The 21,051-nt window shown below is 43.9% G+C and overlaps 1 protein-coding gene across 2 annotated transcripts; it reads right to left on the bottom strand.

The window, feature by feature from the left end:
* Positions 1 to 11,650: 11,650 nt before the first annotated feature.
* Positions 11,651 to 16,517, bottom strand: LOC145862313 (uncharacterized). 2 transcript variants are annotated; one of them, XM_082965861.1, is made up of 3 exons: positions 16,308 to 16,517; positions 13,666 to 13,724; positions 11,651 to 13,560 (listed from the first exon to the last, which is right to left on the bottom strand). In XM_082965861.1, the coding sequence occupies exon 3, from the start codon at positions 13,163 to 13,165 to the stop codon at positions 12,182 to 12,184; it is 984 nt and encodes a 327-aa protein (XP_082821987.1). In that variant the 5' UTR covers positions 13,166 to 13,560; positions 13,666 to 13,724; positions 16,308 to 16,517; the 3' UTR covers positions 11,651 to 12,181. The 2 variants fall into 2 exon arrangements, with proteins under 2 accessions (XP_082821987.1, XP_082821985.1); XM_082965859.1 differs by lacking the exon at positions 16,308 to 16,517 and adding an exon at positions 13,817 to 14,076.
* Between the last annotated feature and the right edge of the window lie 4,534 nt (positions 16,518 to 21,051).

The following is a 21,051-nucleotide window of genomic DNA, read 5'->3' as shown; positions in this document are numbered from 1 at the left end:
TGCTGGGACACAAGACAGTTTATTTTGTTTAGCTAGGCAAGTCAGTTAAAAACAAATTCTTATTTACAGTGACCGCCTACTTGTGAAGTCCACCGGCCAAACCCTCCCCTAACCCAGACGACGCTGGGCGAATTGTGCGCTGCCCTATGGGATTCCCGATCATAGCCATTTGTGATACAGCACTGAACAAACCCGGGTCTGTAGCGACGCCTCTAGCGCTGCGATGCAGTTCCTGCACCACTCGGGAGGCCTTCTTTCTGGGGCATAGGAGCTGGTCCCTTTTGTTGCTTTAGAATAGGAGCTGGTGTCTTTATATCAATAATTACCTAGGAGCCAAGACATTTCTGCATAGTAAAATGCCATCATTTATTAAAGTTATTGGCACTATACAAAGTGTTATTTTAACTGAATTACTTTGTGTAGCACAAACACCTTTAGCTGGAGCATAGCAGGTTATCCCTCCAATTAACAGGCAACAAATCCAAGGAATAATAAAAATGTATCCTTGTCAGTTAACAGCTACCTGTAAAACCTGGAACAAAAAGGGAAACAAACTAGAGCTATACAACTCACCTCAAGTAGTTCAAAAGTCACAGCCCTTTTTCAAATCCACACCTCAATATGAAAAACTAATGGTAGCCAGAAGCATTAAGGAGATATTCCTAATTGTAGCTGCTCATCTTTGTTGCTGCACCGTATAAAGGAATCCTAGACCCTGCCAGCCACTGAACTTCACTTCCATTGGCCCAATTGAGATTAGGTGCGGTATACTTCATTCAGCTGGTGTGCTGGAGGGTTTGCACATCATGGACCCATCCGATGGTTTTATAGAGGGAAATCTAACTATCCACTGCACTGGGTGAGCTTAAATCAAGTGCACCTTTTAATGCCAGGGGCTGTTGCAGGTGCAACCTCAGTGGTCCGGTAGAAATGTGTTGTGCATAAAGGCTGCAGACACATTGAGATTGTGTCAAATTAAATGAAGTAGTCTGGGGTTGAAGTGTCCAAAATAACATTTGAGCCATCACCTAGATATGGGACAGACACCTAAACTGATTTGACTTTGCCATATGGGCTATAGTATAAGGCCAAATGCAAGTTTAAAACTAAAAGGTCACTCAATTCTAATGCCAAATGAGCCATCTAAAAACAATTCCCTATACATTAGCTTACTCACCAATGCATGCCTACAACTGAAGTATGAACATGAGGAATGTCTGACAAGTCACTCCTTGACAAATGTTCTTATGTAGACCCAAGCTATTATTTTGAATACCAGTAGCAAAGGTGAAAAGATTAGAAAAGCAAAGAATTAACTTAACAGCAGTCATTTTTACTACAGACTGCACACCACCTGTTCTCAATTAGCAAGCAATGGACACAAGAATCATTATTTCAAAGAGACAAAACATTTTTGAAAATAAAATTGTTTATTGATTCCATCACGCTAGAGCACCAGCAACTTCCTGGTCGAAACAAAAGCAGAAAGAAATGCAAACAGTGTCAGCAACACAGAATGTTAAGTAACCAATGTCAAAAACAATTCTCACCATTAGAGCTTCTAGAGGATGACTCCGTTACATTTCCCTGTTGATAAACACATGGTTAGTACACAGAACTTCAAAGTCAGAGAGCAAAGTTAAGAGAAGTTAAAGTTAACCTTTACCTTGCAGAATCCTTCACTAGTGATGGATGTATGCTTGGTGCACCAATGCCAACATAACTGTCCTTGGGAGCATTTCCACTGTCAACAGGCATAGCCTCCCTAGGAGTGTAGCGGGTTTGGGAGAAGACAGTTCTGCCCTTCTCGTAGTGCGATTTGGAACTGTAGGAATAGATTGGGATGACACCCAACTGTTCAACAATGCTGGCCTGAGAGCTACCAGAGACACCATCTTCAGTGCTTTCATAGTGCTTCTGCTGAGACATTGGGGCAAGTTGCTTCTGGGGCATTTGAGCTACATGCCATAATTGCTGAGGCACGGGGGTCAGTTGCTTCTGCGGTAGAGGCATGGAGGCCAGTTGCTGCTGGGACATTTGAGCTGGATACCACACTTGCTTGGGTATGGCGGTCAGTTTCTCCTGCGGAAGAGGCATGGAGGCCGGTTGCTTCTGCTGCGGGGGAAATTGATCTGGATGCCACACTTGCTGAGATGGCTGGGGCATTGCGGTCAGTTCAATTTGCTGCTGAGGTTCAGCGGCCGATTGCTTCTGCAGCTGGGGCTTTTGAGCTGGATACCATGCTTGCTGGGGCATGGTAGTATGTTGCTTCTGCAGCATTTGAGCTGGATGCAACACTTGCGGCGGCATGGTGGCCGGTTGCTTCTGCGGCAGATGCATTGGGGCTGGTTGATTCTGCAGCATGGTGGCCAGTTGTTTCTGCTGCTGGAGCATTTGAGCTCGATACCACGTTAGCTGGGGCATGGCGGTCAGTTGTGTCTGCAGCATTTGAGCTGGATGCCACCCTTTCTGGGGCACGGTGGTCGGTTGCTTCTGCGGCAGAGGCATGGAGGCCAGATGATTCTGGGGCATTTGAGCTGGATACCTAACTTGCTGGGGTATGGTGGCCAGTTCCTGTTGCTGCTGGGGCATGTGCACTGGATGCAACACTTGCGGCGTTATGGTGGCCGGATGCTTCTGCTGCTGAGGTTCAGCAGTCGGTTGCTGCTGAGGCTCAGCAGTCGGTTGCTGCTGAGGCATTTGAGCTGAATACCACACTTGCTGAGGTTGCTGGGGTATGGCGGTCAGTTCCTTCTGCGGTAAAGGCATTGGGGCTGGTTGCTTCTGGGGAAATTTAGCTGGAGTCCACAGTCGATTGCTTCTGCTGCCGAGGTTCAGTGGGTGATTGCTTCTGGGGCATTTGAGCTGGATGCCACTCTTGCTGAGGCATGGCGGTCATTTCCTTCTGCCGCCGAGTTGCAGAGGCTTGTTGCTTCTGGACCATTTTAGCTGGATACCACACATCATGAGGCTACTGGGGCATGGGGGCCGACTTGACAATAGTGATCAGCCCACTATCTCCATAAAATGTCTCCCTCATGTGGATGAAATAAAACACAAGACAACAACCCATCTCATCATCCTCTGACCGTCTACCCTCCTTTGTGGAAGCATTTTTTTCCAATGTTGTCTCAACTTTGATTGTAGTACACATCCACAAACACATAAACTGGAATGCAACTGTTTAGATAGCTATGCATATATCTCCAGCCCCCTTAAATCTGCCAAATAGTGTTTTCCCTATTCCGACTGATGTTTCCACTTTGCACTCCATCCCTGATAATTATACTTGATTCCAAGTCTGTGCCTTGAAAATTCCCATCTCCTTTTCTTCTCCTGTTTGTTTAAGCACAGCAGGCAGACAATCTGTTCTTTTATATTCACCCCAAGTGCTCCAATCCTTCTTTACTTTATTATACAGCCCTTAATGTCTAGAAATCTGCACTCACTCCCCTCTTCCACTGCTATAGGCTGGCCTACTGTAACTGGAACACAAATGTATGTCACTTAAATCAGACCTGGGTTCAAATACTATTTAAAATATTTCAATTAATTTCACATACATTCAAAGTAAGTATTCTGATCTTTTATTTGAAAAGATAAGTAGTTAAATGCTTTTATGTATTTGGAAATACACTTGGAAAGTGTTTGAAAAACTCAAATTCACACAAATTCACACACATTCACACAATAAGCATTCAAATACAAAAATACGTTTTTTTTGGGGGGGGGCTGTGTATTACAAGATCCTGAAATACACATGTTTTTTAACACAGGTCTGCGCTTAAATGTAGCATTTGCATGAAAATACACAAATATGTATTGTATTGTAATATACTGCATCATATTCTATTGTATTTGTTGTTTCTTTGTGATTATATTTGAAATCCTCAACTGTTATTTTTTTCTGAAGACAGATTCCAATTCTTCTTTCTGTTAGACCCTCCAGGCCCTATTAGTCTACTGAGGTCAGTCAGTTGTGATTGTAACCATCAGATCCAAAATTTCAGTGGTGAGTAGCCACTGAGCTGTTGTCAACTCGCAGATGGCAGACTTGACCTCACATAAAGACACACCATGCCCACCAGAGCACACACATAGCCTACATACGATTCAGGTAGAAATCAATACTGACTCCAAAACAGACACAATTATTATTTACATTCATTTATTTGTTTGTTTTACAACTCAGTTTTAGGATCAGGTACTACTGCCTGCTTCACCTCCTAAAATTAAGAAAAAAATATTTGAGAAGCAATATAGAGACATTATAAAGAGGCAACTCAGTATAATTTACTGCTGCTTTCTATATATTATCAAAGCCACTTAAACGTATACTGCTCCATAGACATGTGTTCAAATAGAATTTGTTTCTTTGAAATACTTTTTTAGCTGCTCTTAATTGAGTTTGTCACTCCAGGCAGGCTCAATCAACCCTCAAAGAAAACCAATACTATTTGAACTCAGGTTTGTTTTCACCTCAAACCTTGAGATCGCCTCTTATAAGTGAGTGGAGATCTCTCCCTCGGGCATGAGCCATTTCATGTCTGACACGCCGTCGTAAATGCCCACGCGGCAAAGGTCACGTGACATCAGGCTGAAGTAGCTCAGAGATTTTTCATTGGACTTCACCCTGTTTACCAGCACAAACAGGAACTGTGACAAATAAATCATAGTTATGTTCAGTAGGGCACAACGTAGCAAAACGTTCTGCAACGGAAACTAAAACCTGTGGTTTTATTGGACGAGACCAATGTCAACAGTAGTTCAATATATACAGTATCTCACAAAAGTGAGTACACCCCTCACATTTTTGTAAATATTTGAGTATATCTTTTCATGTGACAACACTGAAGAAATATATATATATAATATTTTGTGTGGCCACCATCATTTTCCAGCACTGCCTTAACCCTCTTGGGCATGGAGTTCACCAGAGCTTCATAGGTTGCCACTGGAGTCCTCTTCCACTCCTCCATGACGACATCACGGAGCTGGTGGATGTTAGAGACCTTGCACTTCTCCACCTTCCGTTTGAGGATGCCCCACAGATGCTCAATAGGGTTTAGGTCTGGAGACATGCTTGGCCAGTCCATAACCTTTACCCTCAGCTTCTTTAGCAAGGCAGTGGTCGTCTTGGAGGTGTGTTTGGGGTCGTTATCATGTTGGAATACTGCCCTGTGGTCCAGTCTCCGAAGGTAGGGGATCATGCTCTGCTTCAGTATGTCACAGTACATGTTGACATTCATGGTTCCCTCAATGAACTGTAGCTCCCCAGTGCTGGCAGCACTCATGCAGCCCCAGACCATGACACTCCCACCACCATGCTTGACTGTAGGCAAGACACACTTGTCTTTGTACTCCTCACCTGGTTGCCGCCACACACGCTTGACACCATCTGCACCAAATAAGTTTATCTTGGTCTCATCAGACCACAGGACATGGTTCCAGTAATCCATGTCCTTAGTCTGCTTGCCTTCAGCAAACTGTTTGCGGGCTTTCTTGTGCATCATCTTTAGAAGAGGCTTCCTTCTGGGACGACAGCCATGCAGACCAATTTGATGCAGTGTGCGGCGTATGGTCTGAGCACTGACAGGCTGACCCCCCCTCCCCTGCAACCTCTGCAGCAATGCTGGCAGCACTCATACATCTATTTCCCAAAGACAACCTCTGGATATGACGCTGAGCACGTCCACTCAACTTCTTTGGTCGACCATGGCGAGGCCTGTTCTGAGTGGAACCTGTCCTGTTAAACCGCTGTATGGTCTTGGCCACCGTGCTGCAGCTCAGTTTCAGGGTCTTGGCAATCTTCTTCTTTATGTAGAGCAACAATTCTTTTTTTCAGATCGTCAGAGAGTTCTTTGCCATGAGCTGCCACGTTGAACTTCCAGTGACCAGTCAGTATGAGGGAGTGTGAGAGCGATGACACCAAATTTAACACACCTACTCCCCATTCACACCTGAGACCTTGTAACACTAACGAGTCACATGAAGCCGGGGAGGGAAAATGGCTAATTGGGCCCAATTTGGAAATGTTCACTTAGGGGTGTACTCACTTTTGGTTGCCAGCGGTTTAGACAGTAATGGCTGTGTGTTGAGTTATTTTGAGGGGGCAGCAAATTTACACTGTTATACAAGCTGTACACTCACTACTTTACATTGTAGCAAAGTGTCATTTCTTCAGTGTTGTCACATGAATAGATATACTCAAATATTTACAAAAATGTGAGGGGTGTACTCACTTTTGTGAGATACTGTATATATATATATGAATTTTGATTATGGGCAGTTCCTTATCTCCTGCATTTGGTAAGGGTTTTCTCAGTTCACAGAGCAGTTTAAAACATCTGACTCAAATGAATCAATTTACAAATTCAATTCAAGCTGCAAATAAAGAGTTGATTCAAAATAACTTGTTCCAAATAGTGGTTTATGGACATTATCTTAAGATGTGAATCAAATAGCCAATATAATAGAGGTTTTGGTGAGTCGCTCTTTTCAGGTCCAGTAGCTGCTCTCCTGCTCTCACCTTTTCAACGAATTCTGGGGCCAGAGCTCCTGAACTAGCCGGTCCTTGAGCACTTCATAGTCACCACTCCGTCTGTTGATGAAGAGCAGGATGTGCCCCTTCACCTCTGACTGGTACAGACCCACTGCTGTGTGAGAGAGAGAGAGAAAGGAGAAAAAGGAAATGAGAGAGAGCGAACGACAAAGAGAAAGAAAGAGGTATGGGAAATAGATATCAAAATAGGCATGTGACAGTACATTAACTGTCTGTAGGTATAGTCTGGTTATATGACTGAACATGAAAGGCTAATAATACAAAGATGTGATGCCACGGTATAGTTTTAACAAGGCTGGTACCCTAGGAAGGTGATGGCTTGCTGAAAGAACAGGCATTTCTCAGCCTTGGCGTACAGGTCATACTCCAACAGTCGTCCAAGTACCTTGCGCACCAAACACACATGCTCGGCGCGAGTAGCGGAGTATACCAGAATGTCATTGATATACACCACTACACCCTGCCTGTGCAGGTCCCTGAAAATCTCGTCGACCATTGGGGTCGGGAATTCTGTCAGGGGTGCGTAACTGGTGGCATGGAAGTCAAACGCAGGAGAGCAGAACTTGGTAAATAGCCGGAGCCGTTTAATGTACATAACTACCGGCATACAAAAATAACAAAACACATGGGCACAAAAACCCGTATCGCACCAGTCACATAAAGCACACGTACTTACAATAAACATTTCCCGACAAGGAAAACAGGGGGGGGGGAAACAGAGGGGGAAACAGAGGGGACATATACAACATGTAATTAGGGAATTGAAAGCAGGTGAGTGCGACAACCAGACAAAACAAATGGAACATGAAAAATAGATCGACGATGGCTAGAAGACCGGTGAGGTCGACCACCGAACGCCACCCGAACAAGGAGAGGAACCGACTTCGGCAGAAGTCCTGACACAGACTCATATTAAACATCTCCAATCCAAAATTAAATCTAGAATCGGCTTCCTATTTCGCAACAAAGACTCCTTCACTCACGCCGCCAAACATACCTTCATAAAACTGACTATCATGCCGATCCTCGACTTCGGCGATGCCATTTACAAAATAGCTTCCAATACTCTACTCAGCAAACAGGATGCAGTCTATCACAGTGCCATCCGTTTTGTCACCAAAGCCCCTTATACCACCCACCACTGCGACCTGTATGCTCTAGTCGGCTGGCCCTCGCTACATATTCGTCGCCCGACCCACTGGTTCCAGGTCATCTATAAGTCTATGCTAGGTAAAGCGCCGCCTTATCTCAGCTCAATGGTCACGATAACAACACCCACCCGTAGCACATGCTCCAGCAGGTATATCTCACTGGTCGTCCCCAAAGCCAACACCTCCTTTGTCCGCCTTTCCTTCCAGTTCTCTGCTGCCAATGACTGGAACGAATTGCAAAAATCACTGAAGCTGGAGACCTATATTTCCCTCACTAACTTTAAACATCAGCTATCTGAGCAACTAACCGATCGCTGCAGGTGTACATAGCCCATATGTAAATAGCCCACCCAATCTACCTACCGCAACCCCATATTGTTTTTATTTACTTTTCTGTCTTTTGCACACAGTATTTCTACTTGCACATCATCATCTGCTCATCTATCACTCCAGTGTTAATTTGCTAAACTGTAATTACTTCGCTACTATGGACTATTTATTGCCTTACCTCACCACGCCATTTGCACACACTGTATATAGACTTTCTTTTTGTTCTATTGTGTTATTGACTGTATGCTTGTTTATTCCATGTGTATCTCTGTGTTGTTGTTTGTGTCGCACTGCTTTGCTTTATCTTGGCCAGGTCGCAGTTGTAAATGAGAACTTGTTGTCAACTAGCTTACCTGGTTAAATAAATGTGAAATAAAAAAATGATAATTAAAACCAGGAATGCACAATCCCTCCATCAGTGCTCAGACTGTCCGCAATAGGCTGAGAGAGGCTGGACTGAGGGCTTGTAGGCCTGTTGTAAGGCAGGTCCTCACCAGACATCACCGGCAACAACGTTGCCTATGGGCACAATCCCAGCTTCGCTGGACCAGACAGGACTGGCAAAAAGTGCTCTTCACTGACGAGTCGCGGTTTTGTCTCACCAGGGGTGATGATTGGGATTTGCGTTTATCCTTGAAGGAATGAGTGTTACACCGAGGCCTGTACTCTGGAGCGGGATCGATTTGTAGGTGGAGGGTCCGTCATGGTCTGGGGCGGTGTGTCACAGCATCATCGGACTGAGCTTGTCACTGCAGGCAATCTCAGCGCTGTGTGTTACAGGGAAGACATCCTCCTCCCTTATGTGGTAACCTTCCTGAAGGCTCATCCTGACATGACCCTCCAGCATGACAATGCCACCAGCCATACTGCTCGTTCTGTTCGTGATTTCCTGCAAGACAGGAATGTCAGTGTTCTGTCATGGCAGGCAAAGAGCCCGGATCTCAATCCCATTGAGCACGTCTGGCACATGTTGGATCCGAGGGTGAGGGCTAGGGTCATTCCCCCTAGAAGTGTCCGGGAACTTGCAGGTGCCTTGGTGGAAGAGTGGGGTAACATCTCACAGCAAGAACTGGCAAATCTGGTGCAGTCCATGAGGAGGAGATGCAGTGCAGTACTTAACCTCTCTCGGGTATGTGGGACGAAATCCCACCTAGTCAACAGCCAGTGGAATCGAGTGGCGCGAAATACGAAAAACCTTAAAAATGCTATAACTTCAATTTCTCAAACATATGACTATTTTACACCATTTAAAAGACAAGACTCTCGTTAATCTAACCACATTGTCCGATTTCAAAAAGGCTTTACAACGAAAGCAAAACATTAGATTATGTTAGGAGAGTACCCAGCCAGAAATAATCACACAGCCATTTTTCAAGCAAGCATATATGTCACATAAACCCAAACCACAGCTAAATGCAGCACTACCCTTTGATGATCTTCATCAGATGACACTCCTAGGACATTATGTTATACAATACATGCATGTTTTGTTCAATCAAGTTCATATTTATATCAAAAACCAGCTTTTTACATTAGCATGTGATGTTCAGAACTAGCAAACACACCGAAAAAATTACTCTTGATAATCGTTTACAAAATACATAACAATTATTTAAAGAATTATAGATACAGAACTCCTTTATGTCAGATTTTAAAATAGCTTTTTGGCAAAAGCACATTTTGCAATATTCTGAATAGATAGCTCGCCATCACGGGCTAGCTAATTTGACACCCACCAAGTTTGGCGTTCACTAAATTGGATTACCTTTGCTGTTCTTCGTCAGAATGCACTCCCAGGACTTCTACTTCAACCACAAATGTTGTTTTGGTTCAAAATAATCCATAGTTATGTTCAAATATCCTCCGTTTTGTCCGTGCGTTCAGGTCCCTATCCGAACGGTGATGCGCGGATGCATGTCGTGACAAAAAATGTCAAAATATTCCATTACCGTTCTTCGAAGCATGTCAAACGCTGTTTAAAATCAATTTTTATGCTATTTTTCTCGTAAAATAGCGATAATATTCCAACCGGGCGACGTTGTTTTCGTTCAAAGGCTGAAAGAAAAACATGGCCACTTCTCGGGGCCACGCATCTCCTGTCTCTGAGCCACCAGCCTGACCACTCACAAACAGTGCTCCTGTACCTAGCCCAGAGACAGCAGAGATCTCATTCCACTTTCTGGCACCTTCAGAGAGCCTATGGGAGCCTTAGAAATTGTCACGTTACAGCAGAGATCCTGTATTTTCGACAGAGATGCCACAGAAGCACAAGAAATGGTCAGAGAGGGCACTTCCTGTGTGGAATCTTCTCAGGTTTTGGCCTGCCATATGAGTTCTGTTATACTCACAGACACCATTCAAACAGTTTTATAAACTTTAGAGTGTTTTCTATCCAAATCTACCAATTATATGCATATTCTCATTTCTGGAAAAGAGTTGTAACCAGTTTAAATCGGTACGTTTTTTATCCGGACGTGAAAATACTGCCCCCTACCCTAGAGAGGTTTTAATGCAGCAGGTGGCCACACCAGATACTATTACTTTTGAATCCCCTTTGTTCAGGGACACAAAATTCCATTTCTGTTCGTCATGTCTGTGGAACTTGTTCAGTTTATGTCTGTTCTCATGTTCATACAAATATTTACAAGTTAAGTTTGCTGAAAATAAAAACAGGTGACAGCGAGAGGACGTTTCTTTTGAGGAGTTTATTTTAACTTCATTTGCAGTGAAATGATAAAAATGTATCTTTAAATTGTCTTGGGAACAGGAGTTGATAAATATTTCTATCAGCGTCTCAGGGTAAATGCGAATGCATGTGTAATCTTTGACACTTTTGCTAACAGACAGCATTTCAACCACATAAAATACACACCCAAGACTAACTGAAGTTACCATTCTCAGCTTTCCATTTCCTCATCTGTCAAAATGACATTTGGCACAGGACCAATGTGTTCTAGCATGCTACCTGCGCCTTCAATCATTTTACCTGTTAAGATTAGTAATGCATTCAGTCTATCAACGTAAGACATTTGTGAGCACTACTTTAGTCTTATGGGGCAACAAGTTGCATGTATTAAACTATAGTTGACAAATGGCCTACCTAATGTAAGTAAGCAGAAACTTGTCCAAATTAGGGGTGAAAGTAGCCATTAAACTCAGTTATGGTGGATCAAACTGAGCAGGTAGCCAACTTTAAATTGATTTGTTTGACAGAGTCAGACAACCATGAAATGCGAAACGGAGCCTGTGCATACTACAAAACACAGAATTAAGATGTTTACATGCCATAGTAGCCCATCTCCAGGGTACAAGCTTTCAGGTTTTTGTAAAACAGGATTTGATCTTTACATGTCAACACAAAATAAATACTTCAGTATCCATGTAAACGTGGTTCAGTGGCTTTAATGTAGAGCCAATCTTGGGATTTGTCAACCAGCAGCAAAGAAATTATACATTTGAAATCCAAAAGATTAGGAACTGTGAACCACATTCCCTTTTACTACAAATTGCACTGGCAACCAACACTGTTCTCAACCAGCAAGCCAAAGGTAGACATTAAACACACAATATTTCAAAAACACAAGGAGGCACTTTTAAAGGTATAATATTTTATTGTTTTACAAGTAATGCAGGGTAGCATGAGCAGCAGCAACTCCCTGGCCGTCGCAAAAGCATACAGTGGAAGCTTAAAGAAAGTGTCAGCAACAACTCAGAATTGTCATCCAAAGGATGAATCTACATTTACAATTCTGTTGATAGATGATTAGTACAAAGGATTTCAAAATCAGAACGCAAAGTTCAGATGTGTAAAAGTTATACATTGCATCCCAGTAGCCGTTCCCTTGTGGTGGGGTTCCTTTAACAGGTTGTGAGTTTTTAGCAGGTGGGGATATGCTTCTCCGCTATCAAAAAGGTATAACCTCCCCAGTGGTGTGGCAGGATTGGGAGTAGACAGTTCTGCCATTCTCATAAACGATTTGTAACTATATTGGGATGAGAACTGACTGTTCAACGATGCTGCCTTGAACGCTGCTGGAGCTGACACATTAGGTGCCTTCATTGTCACCATCAGACACAAAATCCTGAGAAACATCACTGCTGCTAAAATCCATGTTGCTTGAGGAGTTGGCATTCCTGTTCAAGGCTGCGCTTCTGCCGAGGCAAGGGCGCCTGTCGCTTCTGCCGAGGCAAGGGCGCCTGTCGCTTCTGCCGAGGCAAGGGCGCCTGTCGCTTCTGCCGAGGCAAGGGCGCCTGTCGCTTCTGCCGAGGCAAGGGCGCCTGTCGCTTCTGCCGAGGCATTTGAACCAGATTCCGCACTTGAGGCACTGTGGCCGGTTGCTTCACATAAGGTATTTGGGCCAGCCGTGACGCTTGCTGAGGCATTGTGGGTGGCTGCTTCTGCTGAGGCACGGGAGTCGGATGCTTCACCCAAGGTATTTGGGCCAGCCGTGACACCTGATGAAGCATTGTGGCCAGGTGCTTCACCTAAGGTATTTGGGCCAGTTGCCACGCTTTCCGAGGCATTGTGGGTGGCACTGTGGCCAGTTGCTTCTGCTGCCGAGGCTCCGTGGCCAGTTGCTTCACCCAAGGTATTTGGGCCAGCCGTGACACCTGATGAAGCATTGTGGCCAGGTGCTTCACCTAAAGTATTTGGGCCAGTTGCCACACTTGCCGAGGCATTGTGGGTGGCACTGTGGCCAGTTGCTTCTGCTGCCGAGGCACTGTGGCCGGTTGCTTCACATAAGGTATTTGGCCCAGCCGTGACGCTTGCTGAGGCATTTCGGGTTGCTGTTGAGGCACGAGAGTCGGATGCTTCACCCAAGGTATTTGGGCCAGCCGTGACGCCTGATGAAGCCTTGTGGCCAGTTGCGTCACCTAAGGTATTTGGGCCAGTTAGCACACTTGCCGAGGCATTATGGGTGGCCGCTTCCGCTGCATTACGGGGGGCCGCTTGCGAGGCACTGTGGCCAGTAGCTTCCGCTGCCGAGGCACTGTGGCCAGTTGTTTCCGAGAAACCGTGGCCAGTTGCTTCACCTAAGGTATTTGGCCCAGCTGTGACGCTTGCTGAGGCATTTCGGGTTGCTGCTGCTGCTGAGGCACGGGAGTCAGATGCTTCACCCATGGTATTTGGGCACGCCGTGACACCTGATGAAGCATTGTGGCCAGGTGATTCACCTAAGGTATTTGGGCGAGTTACCACACTTGCCGAGGCATTATGGGTGGCCGCTTCCGCTGCCGAGGCATTACGGGGGGCCGCTGCCGAGGCACTGTGGCCAGTTGCTTCACCTAAAGTATTTGGGCCAGTCGTGGCGCTTGCTGAGGCATTGTGGGTGGCTGCTTCTGCGGTACGGGATCCAGTTGCTTCACCTAAAGTATTTGGGCCAGTCGTGGCACTTGCTGAGGCATTGTGGGTGGCTGCTTCTGCTGCTGAGGTACGGGATCCAGTTGCTCCACCTAAAGTATTTGGGCCAGTCGTGGTTCCTTTTAATTTATTTGGGGGAATATATCTATAGTTACCTACGAAATAAAAGAAAGTTACAAATCGTAAAATGCCAGCATTTGAAGTTCTGGGATTTATACAGTGTTATTTTTACTGAATTAAATGTGTAGAACAAAACACACCTTTAGGTGGAGGATAACAGGTTATCCCTCCAATTAACAGGCAACAAATCCAAGAAATTCTAAAGAAAAAGAAAAACATCCTAGTCAGTTAAATACAGCTACCTGTAAAACATGGAAGACAAGGGAAACAAACTAGAGCCATACAACTTACCTCAAAGACATTTCAAAACTCACAGCCATTTTTCTCATCAAAACCTCAGTATTCAGAACTAATGGTAGCCAGAAGCCTTACCAGGAGATCCCTGATATTGTATCTGATTGTCTTTCTTGCTGTGCCTTACAAAGGAATCCTAGACCCTTCTAATCTGGCTGGTTAATTAGGTACATCTGCAAGCCACTGAACATCATTTCCATTGGTCCAATTTCCCAATTGAGATTAGGTGCGCTTGATTTCATTCAGCTGGTGTGCTGGAGGGTTTGCGCATCATGGACAAATCCAATGGTTTTAAAGAGTGAACTCTACCTACCCATTGCACTGGGTGAGCTTAATCAAGTGCACCTTTTATTTCATGCTAATTAATATCCTGCCAGGGGCTTTTGCATGTGCAACCTCAGTGGTCCGGTAGAAGTGTGATATGCAAAAATATATTTTAGATTTTTCAAAGTAGCCTCACTTTGCCTTGATGACAGCTTTGCACACTCTTCGCATTCTCTCAACCAGCTTCACCTGGAATGCTTTTCCAACAGTCTTGAAGGAGTTCCAACATTTGCTGAGCACTTGTTGGCTGCTTTTCCTTCACTCTATGGTCCAACTCATGCCAAACCATCTCAATTGGGTTGAGGTCGGGTGATTGTGGAGGCCAGGTCATCTGATGCAGCACTCCATCACTCTCCTTCTTGGTCAAATAGACCTTACACAGCCTGGAGGTGTGTTGGGTCATTGTCCTATTGAAAAACAAATGATTGTCCCACTAGGCGCAAACCAGATGCGATGGCGTATAGCTACAGAATGTTGTGGTAGCCAGCGTGCCTTGAATTCTAAATAAATCACAGACCGTGTGACCAGCAAAGCAGCCCCACACCATCACACCTCGTCCTCCATGCTTCATGGTGGTTACCAGACATGCGGAGATCATCCGTTCACCTACTCTGCGTCTCACAAAGACACGGCGGTTGGAACCACAAATCTCACATTTTTACTCATCAGACCATAGGACAGATTTGCACCGGTCTAATGTCCATTGCTCGTGTTTCTTGGCCCAAGCAAGTCTCTTCTTATTGGTTTCTTTGGGTAGTGGTTTCTTTGCAGCAATTCGACCATGAAGGCCTGATTCACGCAGTCTCCTCTGAACAGTTGATGTTGAGATCTGTCTGTTACTTGACCTCTGTGAAGCACTTATTTGGGCTGCAATTTTTGAGTCTGGTAACTCTCATGAACTTATCCTCTTCCGCAGAGGTAACTCTGGGTCTTCCTTTCCTGTGGTGGTCCTCATGAGAGCCAGTTTCATCATAGCTCTTGATGCACTTGAAGAAACTTTCAGTTCTTGAAATGTTCCTGACTGTCGTTTCCCTTTGCTTATTTGAATGGTTCTCACTATAATATGGACTTGGTCTTTTACCAAATAGGGCTATCTTCTATATACCACCCCTACCTTGTCACAACACAACTGACGCATTGAGAAGGAAAGAAATTCCACAAATAAACTTTTTACAAGGCACACCTGTTAATTGAAATGCATTCCAAGTGACTACGTCATGAAGCTGGTTGAGAGAATGCCAAGAGTGTGCAAAGCTGTCATCAAGGAAAAGGGTGGCTACTTTGAAAAATCTAAAATATATTTTTGCATATCACACTTCTACCGGACCACTGAGGTTGCACCTGCAAAAGCCCCTGGCAGGATATTAATTAGCGTGAAATAAAAGGTGCACTTGATTATTAAGCTCACCCAGTGCAAAGGGTGGCTACTTTGAAGAATTTCAAATATAAAATATATTTTGATTTTTTTAACACTTGTTTTGGTTACTACATGATTCCATATGTGACTCACCACCTGGATTCGATCTTATGTAGTAAAATGTGAAATTGTGTTATTTTTTTAATTTTTTTTTTTACATCTGCTAAAAGTAGAGACTCAGAGCTTCAAAATGGTGTATATCATGACAGTTGATGAACTTTTAATCTCACTTTTGAGAAAATCACTTTTGAATGTTTTGGTATGTAGTTTAGAGCTCTTCTTTGTCTACACCCATTCAGCATCGTTCACGATGATTTGTTTACCTCTGGATAACATGAAAACAGCCTAACCAATTCTGCTGGAAACAATTTCATGATGCTTTCTTGCAGACGTTTACTGACATCGGCCATATTCAACGGGTGTTGTACACACGTCACGTAACGTTAGCTAACGAGCTAGCCAGCTAACGTTAGCTAGATAAACAGCAATGAACAAAGTGGTAACAATGCCACAGTGCTGGGAGCTAACCAACCAGGTCCAATGTTAGCTAGCTAACATTAGGCTCTAACTAGAAAAGCAAATGGCTCTGGGAAACAAATAATAACGTCAGCTAGGGAACCAGCCAGCTAACTGTACACTTTAGCTTGAAATGAAACCACTTTGTCAAAATTAGAAATGTGTCATATCTGAAAATGTAGCTAGCTAATGCTAGACTATAAACATGCATCATGGACAGGAATGCCATACCACGGTTGCACGGTTTGAAGATGTTATCCAGAGTCAGGTGTTTTCTCCATCTCTTTAGCTATCATACTCTAATTACACTGATTTCAAATCTTGATCCTCCAGAAAACGGAGAGAAACACTTATGCAGCTCCACAATACAAAACATTTTTTAAAAAGCAGTGTTCGACAGGATTACCAACACAGACTGACGAACTCAAATAGACAGACGACTTCAATATGATAGACCAATCCGAACTCCTCTCTCGGCATGTCCAGCCCACTCATTATCTCAAACAATCATGGCTAGTGAGAAGTTTGCTTACTTTTACTGTGGCTTAACCAACAAGGCTCGTAATTTAACAATTGTATTGGTATTTACAGATGGCATACATGTTTGTTATTAAGGCACATGAAAGTTCACGTTCGAGAAGGAATTTCTGCCAAAAAACGCATTTAGATTTTTACGTTCAAACGGCTCTCCTGTGAAGTCGTGACTTGCGACATACGCCTAGTTCCCTGAATCGGGTCACATATGTGTTATTTCATAGTTCTGATGTCTTCACCATTATTCTACAATGTAGAAAATAGTAAAAATAAAGAAAACTCTTGAATGAGTAGGGGTGTCCAAATTTGAGTGCTACTGCATGGTAGACAAGAGATTGTCCGACAACACAGAATTACATTTTTTTACATAAAAGCAGAGCATTGAATGCGTATACAATTTCATCCCGTGTCATGAGTCTTTGGCCAAACAGGCAGTCGACTACAGCAGGCACATGTGTTCATTTGTGTCAATGTTTGTGAATGAGTTCCATGTATCCTAGCTAAGCTTCCCTCCTAGTGCCTTGCCGGCTTCATCATTGGAACTTAAATGGATCCATTTAAGGTCTGAGTTCTCATACTATGTAGTTAGATGATTTCACCAACAATACTTGGTTTAGAAAAATGTACTTGTTCTTATTTTTTTAATTTCACCTTTATTTAACCAGTTAGGCCAGTTGAGAACAAGTTCTCATTTACAACTGCGACCTGGCCAAGATAAAGCAAAGCAGTGCGACAAAAACAACCACACAGAGATACATATGGGATAAACAAACGTACAGTCAATAAAACAATAGAAAAATCTGTATACAGTGTATGCAAATGAAGTAAGGAGGTAAGGCAATAAATAGGCCAATAGTGGCAAAGTAATTACAATTTAGCAATTTACACTGGAGTGATATATGTGCAGTTGAGAATGTGCAAGTAGAAATACTTGTGTGCAAAAGAGCAGAAAAACAAAAACAAATATGGGGATGAGGTAGGTAGTTGGTTGGATGGGCTATTTACAGATGGGCTGTGTACAGCTGGAGCGATCGGTAAGCTGCTCTGACAGCTGACGCTTAAAGTTAGTGAGGGAGATATAAGTCTCCAACTTCAGTGATTTTTGCAATTCGTTCCAGTCATTGGCAGCAGAGAACTGGAAGGAAAGGTGGCCAAAGGAGGTGTTAGCTTTAGGGATGACCAGTGAAATATACCTGCTGGAGCGCGTGCTAAGGGTGGGTGTTGCTATGGTGACCAGTGAGTTGAGACAAGGCGGAGCTATACCTAGCAAAGACTTATAGATGACCTGGAGCCAGTGGGTTTGGCGACGAATATGTAGCGAGGACCAGCCAATGAGAGCACACAGGTCACAGTGGTGGGTAGTATATGGGGCTTTGGTGACAAAACGGATGGCACTGTGATAGACTGCATCCAATTTGCTGAGTAGAGTGTTGGAGGCTATTTTGTAAATGACATCACCGAAGTCAAGGATCGGTAGGATAGTCAGTTTTATGAGGGCATGTTTGGCAGCATGAGTGAAGGAGGCTTTGTTGACATTCTATAGTCTGTTCAAGAATATCTTTGTTAATTGATAGGTTAAACCGTTCCAGGCATTGTAAAGTTCAAGTACGCTGAATCCATTTTTTAAGACCCTGTGGTACGATATATGGACTTGCAGGAGGAATGAGCTATAGGTTAAAAATCTATTGACGCTCATGTGAATCAGTATAGGTAACAAAGAAATCGATAAATTTAAGCTAAACATATCAGGTTTTTGCATGGGCTGCATCTTAATCCACTTTATCCGCCTGCCCATGTCGCCCTTCCGCATCTGGTGCACCTGAGCTACAGCGGAGTTTGTCAGACCATGTGACATAACAGAAATCCATCTTCTCACGAAAGCATCTGTGGCATCGGAACGGTTTGGCCTACAAACTATTATGACCACTATGGAAAGGGGAGACTCACGAATATGGTTCCGTTTTGCTCTACGACCCCAACAAGTTTCACGGACTCATCTGAACGTAACCCATACAAACTAATGGAAGTATGGAGGTAGTTGTGTCAACACACATAAAGGGTTAAATATGTGCCATCACCTAGATATTGGACAGACTTCAAAACTTTGCCATTTATAGAAAGGTGTTATTCAATGTGTTTCTGTGGGCAGCAAAGGCTAAATTCTATATTTTATCAAAACATTGTGATAAAATGTTGATACCTAAAGTGTCCCAAAAATGTATACAGCTAATTGATCATGGTATGAACGTTTAAAACAATTCCTTATGTTAGCTTAGTACTCTCCCTAAGGCTCAGACTGCGGTTGAAGAATACGTCTGGATTGTCAACACCGTGTACAATGCATGCCTACATAACTACATCTAAAGTGCACTACATGACCAACATTTTGTGGACAGCAGCTTGTTGAACATCTCATTTCAAAATCATGGGCATTAATATAGAGTTTGCTCCCCCCCAATTGCAGCTATAAAAGCCTCCACTCTTCTGGGAAGGCGTTCCACTAGATGTTTGAACATTGCTGCGGGAACTTCCTTCCATTTAGCCGCAACAGCATTAATGAGGTCAGAAACTGATGTTGATTGATTAGGCCTGGCTCGCAGTCGGCGTTCCAATTCATCCCAAAGGTGTTCGATAGGGTTGAGGTCAAGGCTATTTGCAGGCCCGTGAAATTCTTCCACACCAATCTCAAACCGTTTCTGTATGGACCTTGCGTTGTGCACAGGGGCATTGTCATGCTGAAACAGCAAAGGGCCTTCCCCCCAAACTGTTGCCACAGTTGGAACCACAGAATTGTCTAGAATGTTATTGAGACTGAGCTCTTCAGTAAGGCTGCATGCAAGGCTGTGTGCTCGATTTTATACGCTGATGAGGCCAAAATAGCCGAATCCAGTAATTTGAAGGGGTGTCAACATACACAAAATAGGACCATGAGGAAGGTCTGACATTTCGCCACTTGACAACACTAACGTAGAGCCAATATTTGAATTTGAACAACCAGTAGCAAATGTAAACACCAGATATTTGAAAACTGAGCCACATTCCCTTTTACTACAACCTGCACTGGCAACCCACATCATATGTTTGAAATCAGCAAGCACAGTGGGCACAGGAGAACCCTCAGTATGTATTTCAATGACACATTTTTATTTATTCAATCATGCAAGAGTACCGGCAACTTCCTGGTCAAAACAAAAGCATGACTAAAACCTGAAAGAAATTAAAACAGTGTCAGCAACAGAATCTTATTTAATCAATTTGACATTAAAAGTCTTACCATCAGCTTCTAAAGGATGACTCCACCATTAGATTTTCCTGTTGGCCCATACATGGTTAGTAAAAAGGACTTCAAATACAGAAAGCAAAGTTAAGATAAGATCAGATTAAAGTTGTACGTTACCTTGTAGGATCCTTTACTAGTGGCAGGTATGTGCTTGGTTCAAATATGCCAACATCACTGTCATTGGGAGCATTTCAACTGTCAACAGGCATAATCAGTCAACAGGAACTGTAGGAACGGATTGGGACTGTTCAACGATGCTGGCCTGAGAGCTACCAGAACCACCATCTTTAGTACTTTCGTAGTGTTTCTGCTGAGACATGGGGCCAGTTGCTTCTGGGGCATTTGGGCTGGATGGCAGACTTGCTGAGGCATGGCAGTCAGTTGCTTCTGCTGCTGGGGCATTGGAGCTGGATACCACACTAGCCGAGGCTGCTTAGGATCAGCGTCCAGCTGCTTTTGCATCGGAGCTGGATGCCGCACTTGCTGGGGCATAGGGGCCGGTTGATTCTGTTGCTTGGGAATTTGGGCTGGATGCCACACTTGCTTCTGCTGCTGAGGCATGGCAGTCGGTTGTTTCTGCTGCATTCAAGCTGGACGCCACACTTGCTAAGGCATGGCGGTCGGTTGCGTCTGCCGCCGAGGCTCAGTGGCCGGTTGCTTTTTTTTGCTGGGGCATTTAAACCAGATGTCACACTTGTTGTGGCACGGCAGTCGGTTGCTTCTGCTGCTGGAGCTGGATGCCACACTTGTTGGGGATTGGGGGCCGGTTGATTCTGCGACATTTGAGCCAGCCAGTTCCTGCACCACTCGGGAGGCCTTCTTGCTGGGGCATAGGAGCTGGTCCCTTTTGTTGCTTTAGAATAGGAGCTGGTGTCTTTATATCAATAATTACCTAGGAGCCAAGACATTTCTGCATAGTAAAATGCCATCATTTATTAAAATTATTGGCACTATACAAAGTGTTATTTTAACTGAATTACTTTGTGTAGCACAAACACCTTTAGCTGGAGCAACAAATCCAAGGAATATTAAAAATGTATCCTTGTCAGTTAACAGCTACCTGTAAAACCTGGAACAAAAAGGGAAACAAACTAGAGCTATACAACTCACCTCAAGTAGTTCAAAAGTCACAGCCCTTTTTCAAATCCACACCTCAATATG

This window comes from Salmo salar, chromosome 02 (assembly GCF_965601325.2).
Source record: "Salmo salar chromosome 02, fSalSal1, whole genome shotgun sequence".
Lineage (NCBI taxonomy): Eukaryota > Metazoa > Chordata > Actinopteri > Salmoniformes > Salmonidae > Salmo > Salmo salar.
Note: the sequence above shows the minus strand (reverse complement) of the source record. Positions and strands in the feature narration are given on the sequence as shown.

Coding starts and splice junctions, on each gene's coding strand:
- LOC145862313 (XM_082965859.1), bottom strand. CDS start 13,854: ATGAGAAAAATGGCTGTGAGTTTTGAAATGTCTTTGAG. Junction 13,725..13,816: donor AGTTTTGAAATGTCTTTGAG/GTAAGTTGTATG, acceptor CTTTTTCTTTAG/AATTTCTTGGATTTGTTGCC. Junction 13,561..13,665: donor CTGTTATCCTCCACCTAAAG/GTGTGTTTTGTT, acceptor TTTATTTCGTAG/GTAACTATAGATATATTCCC.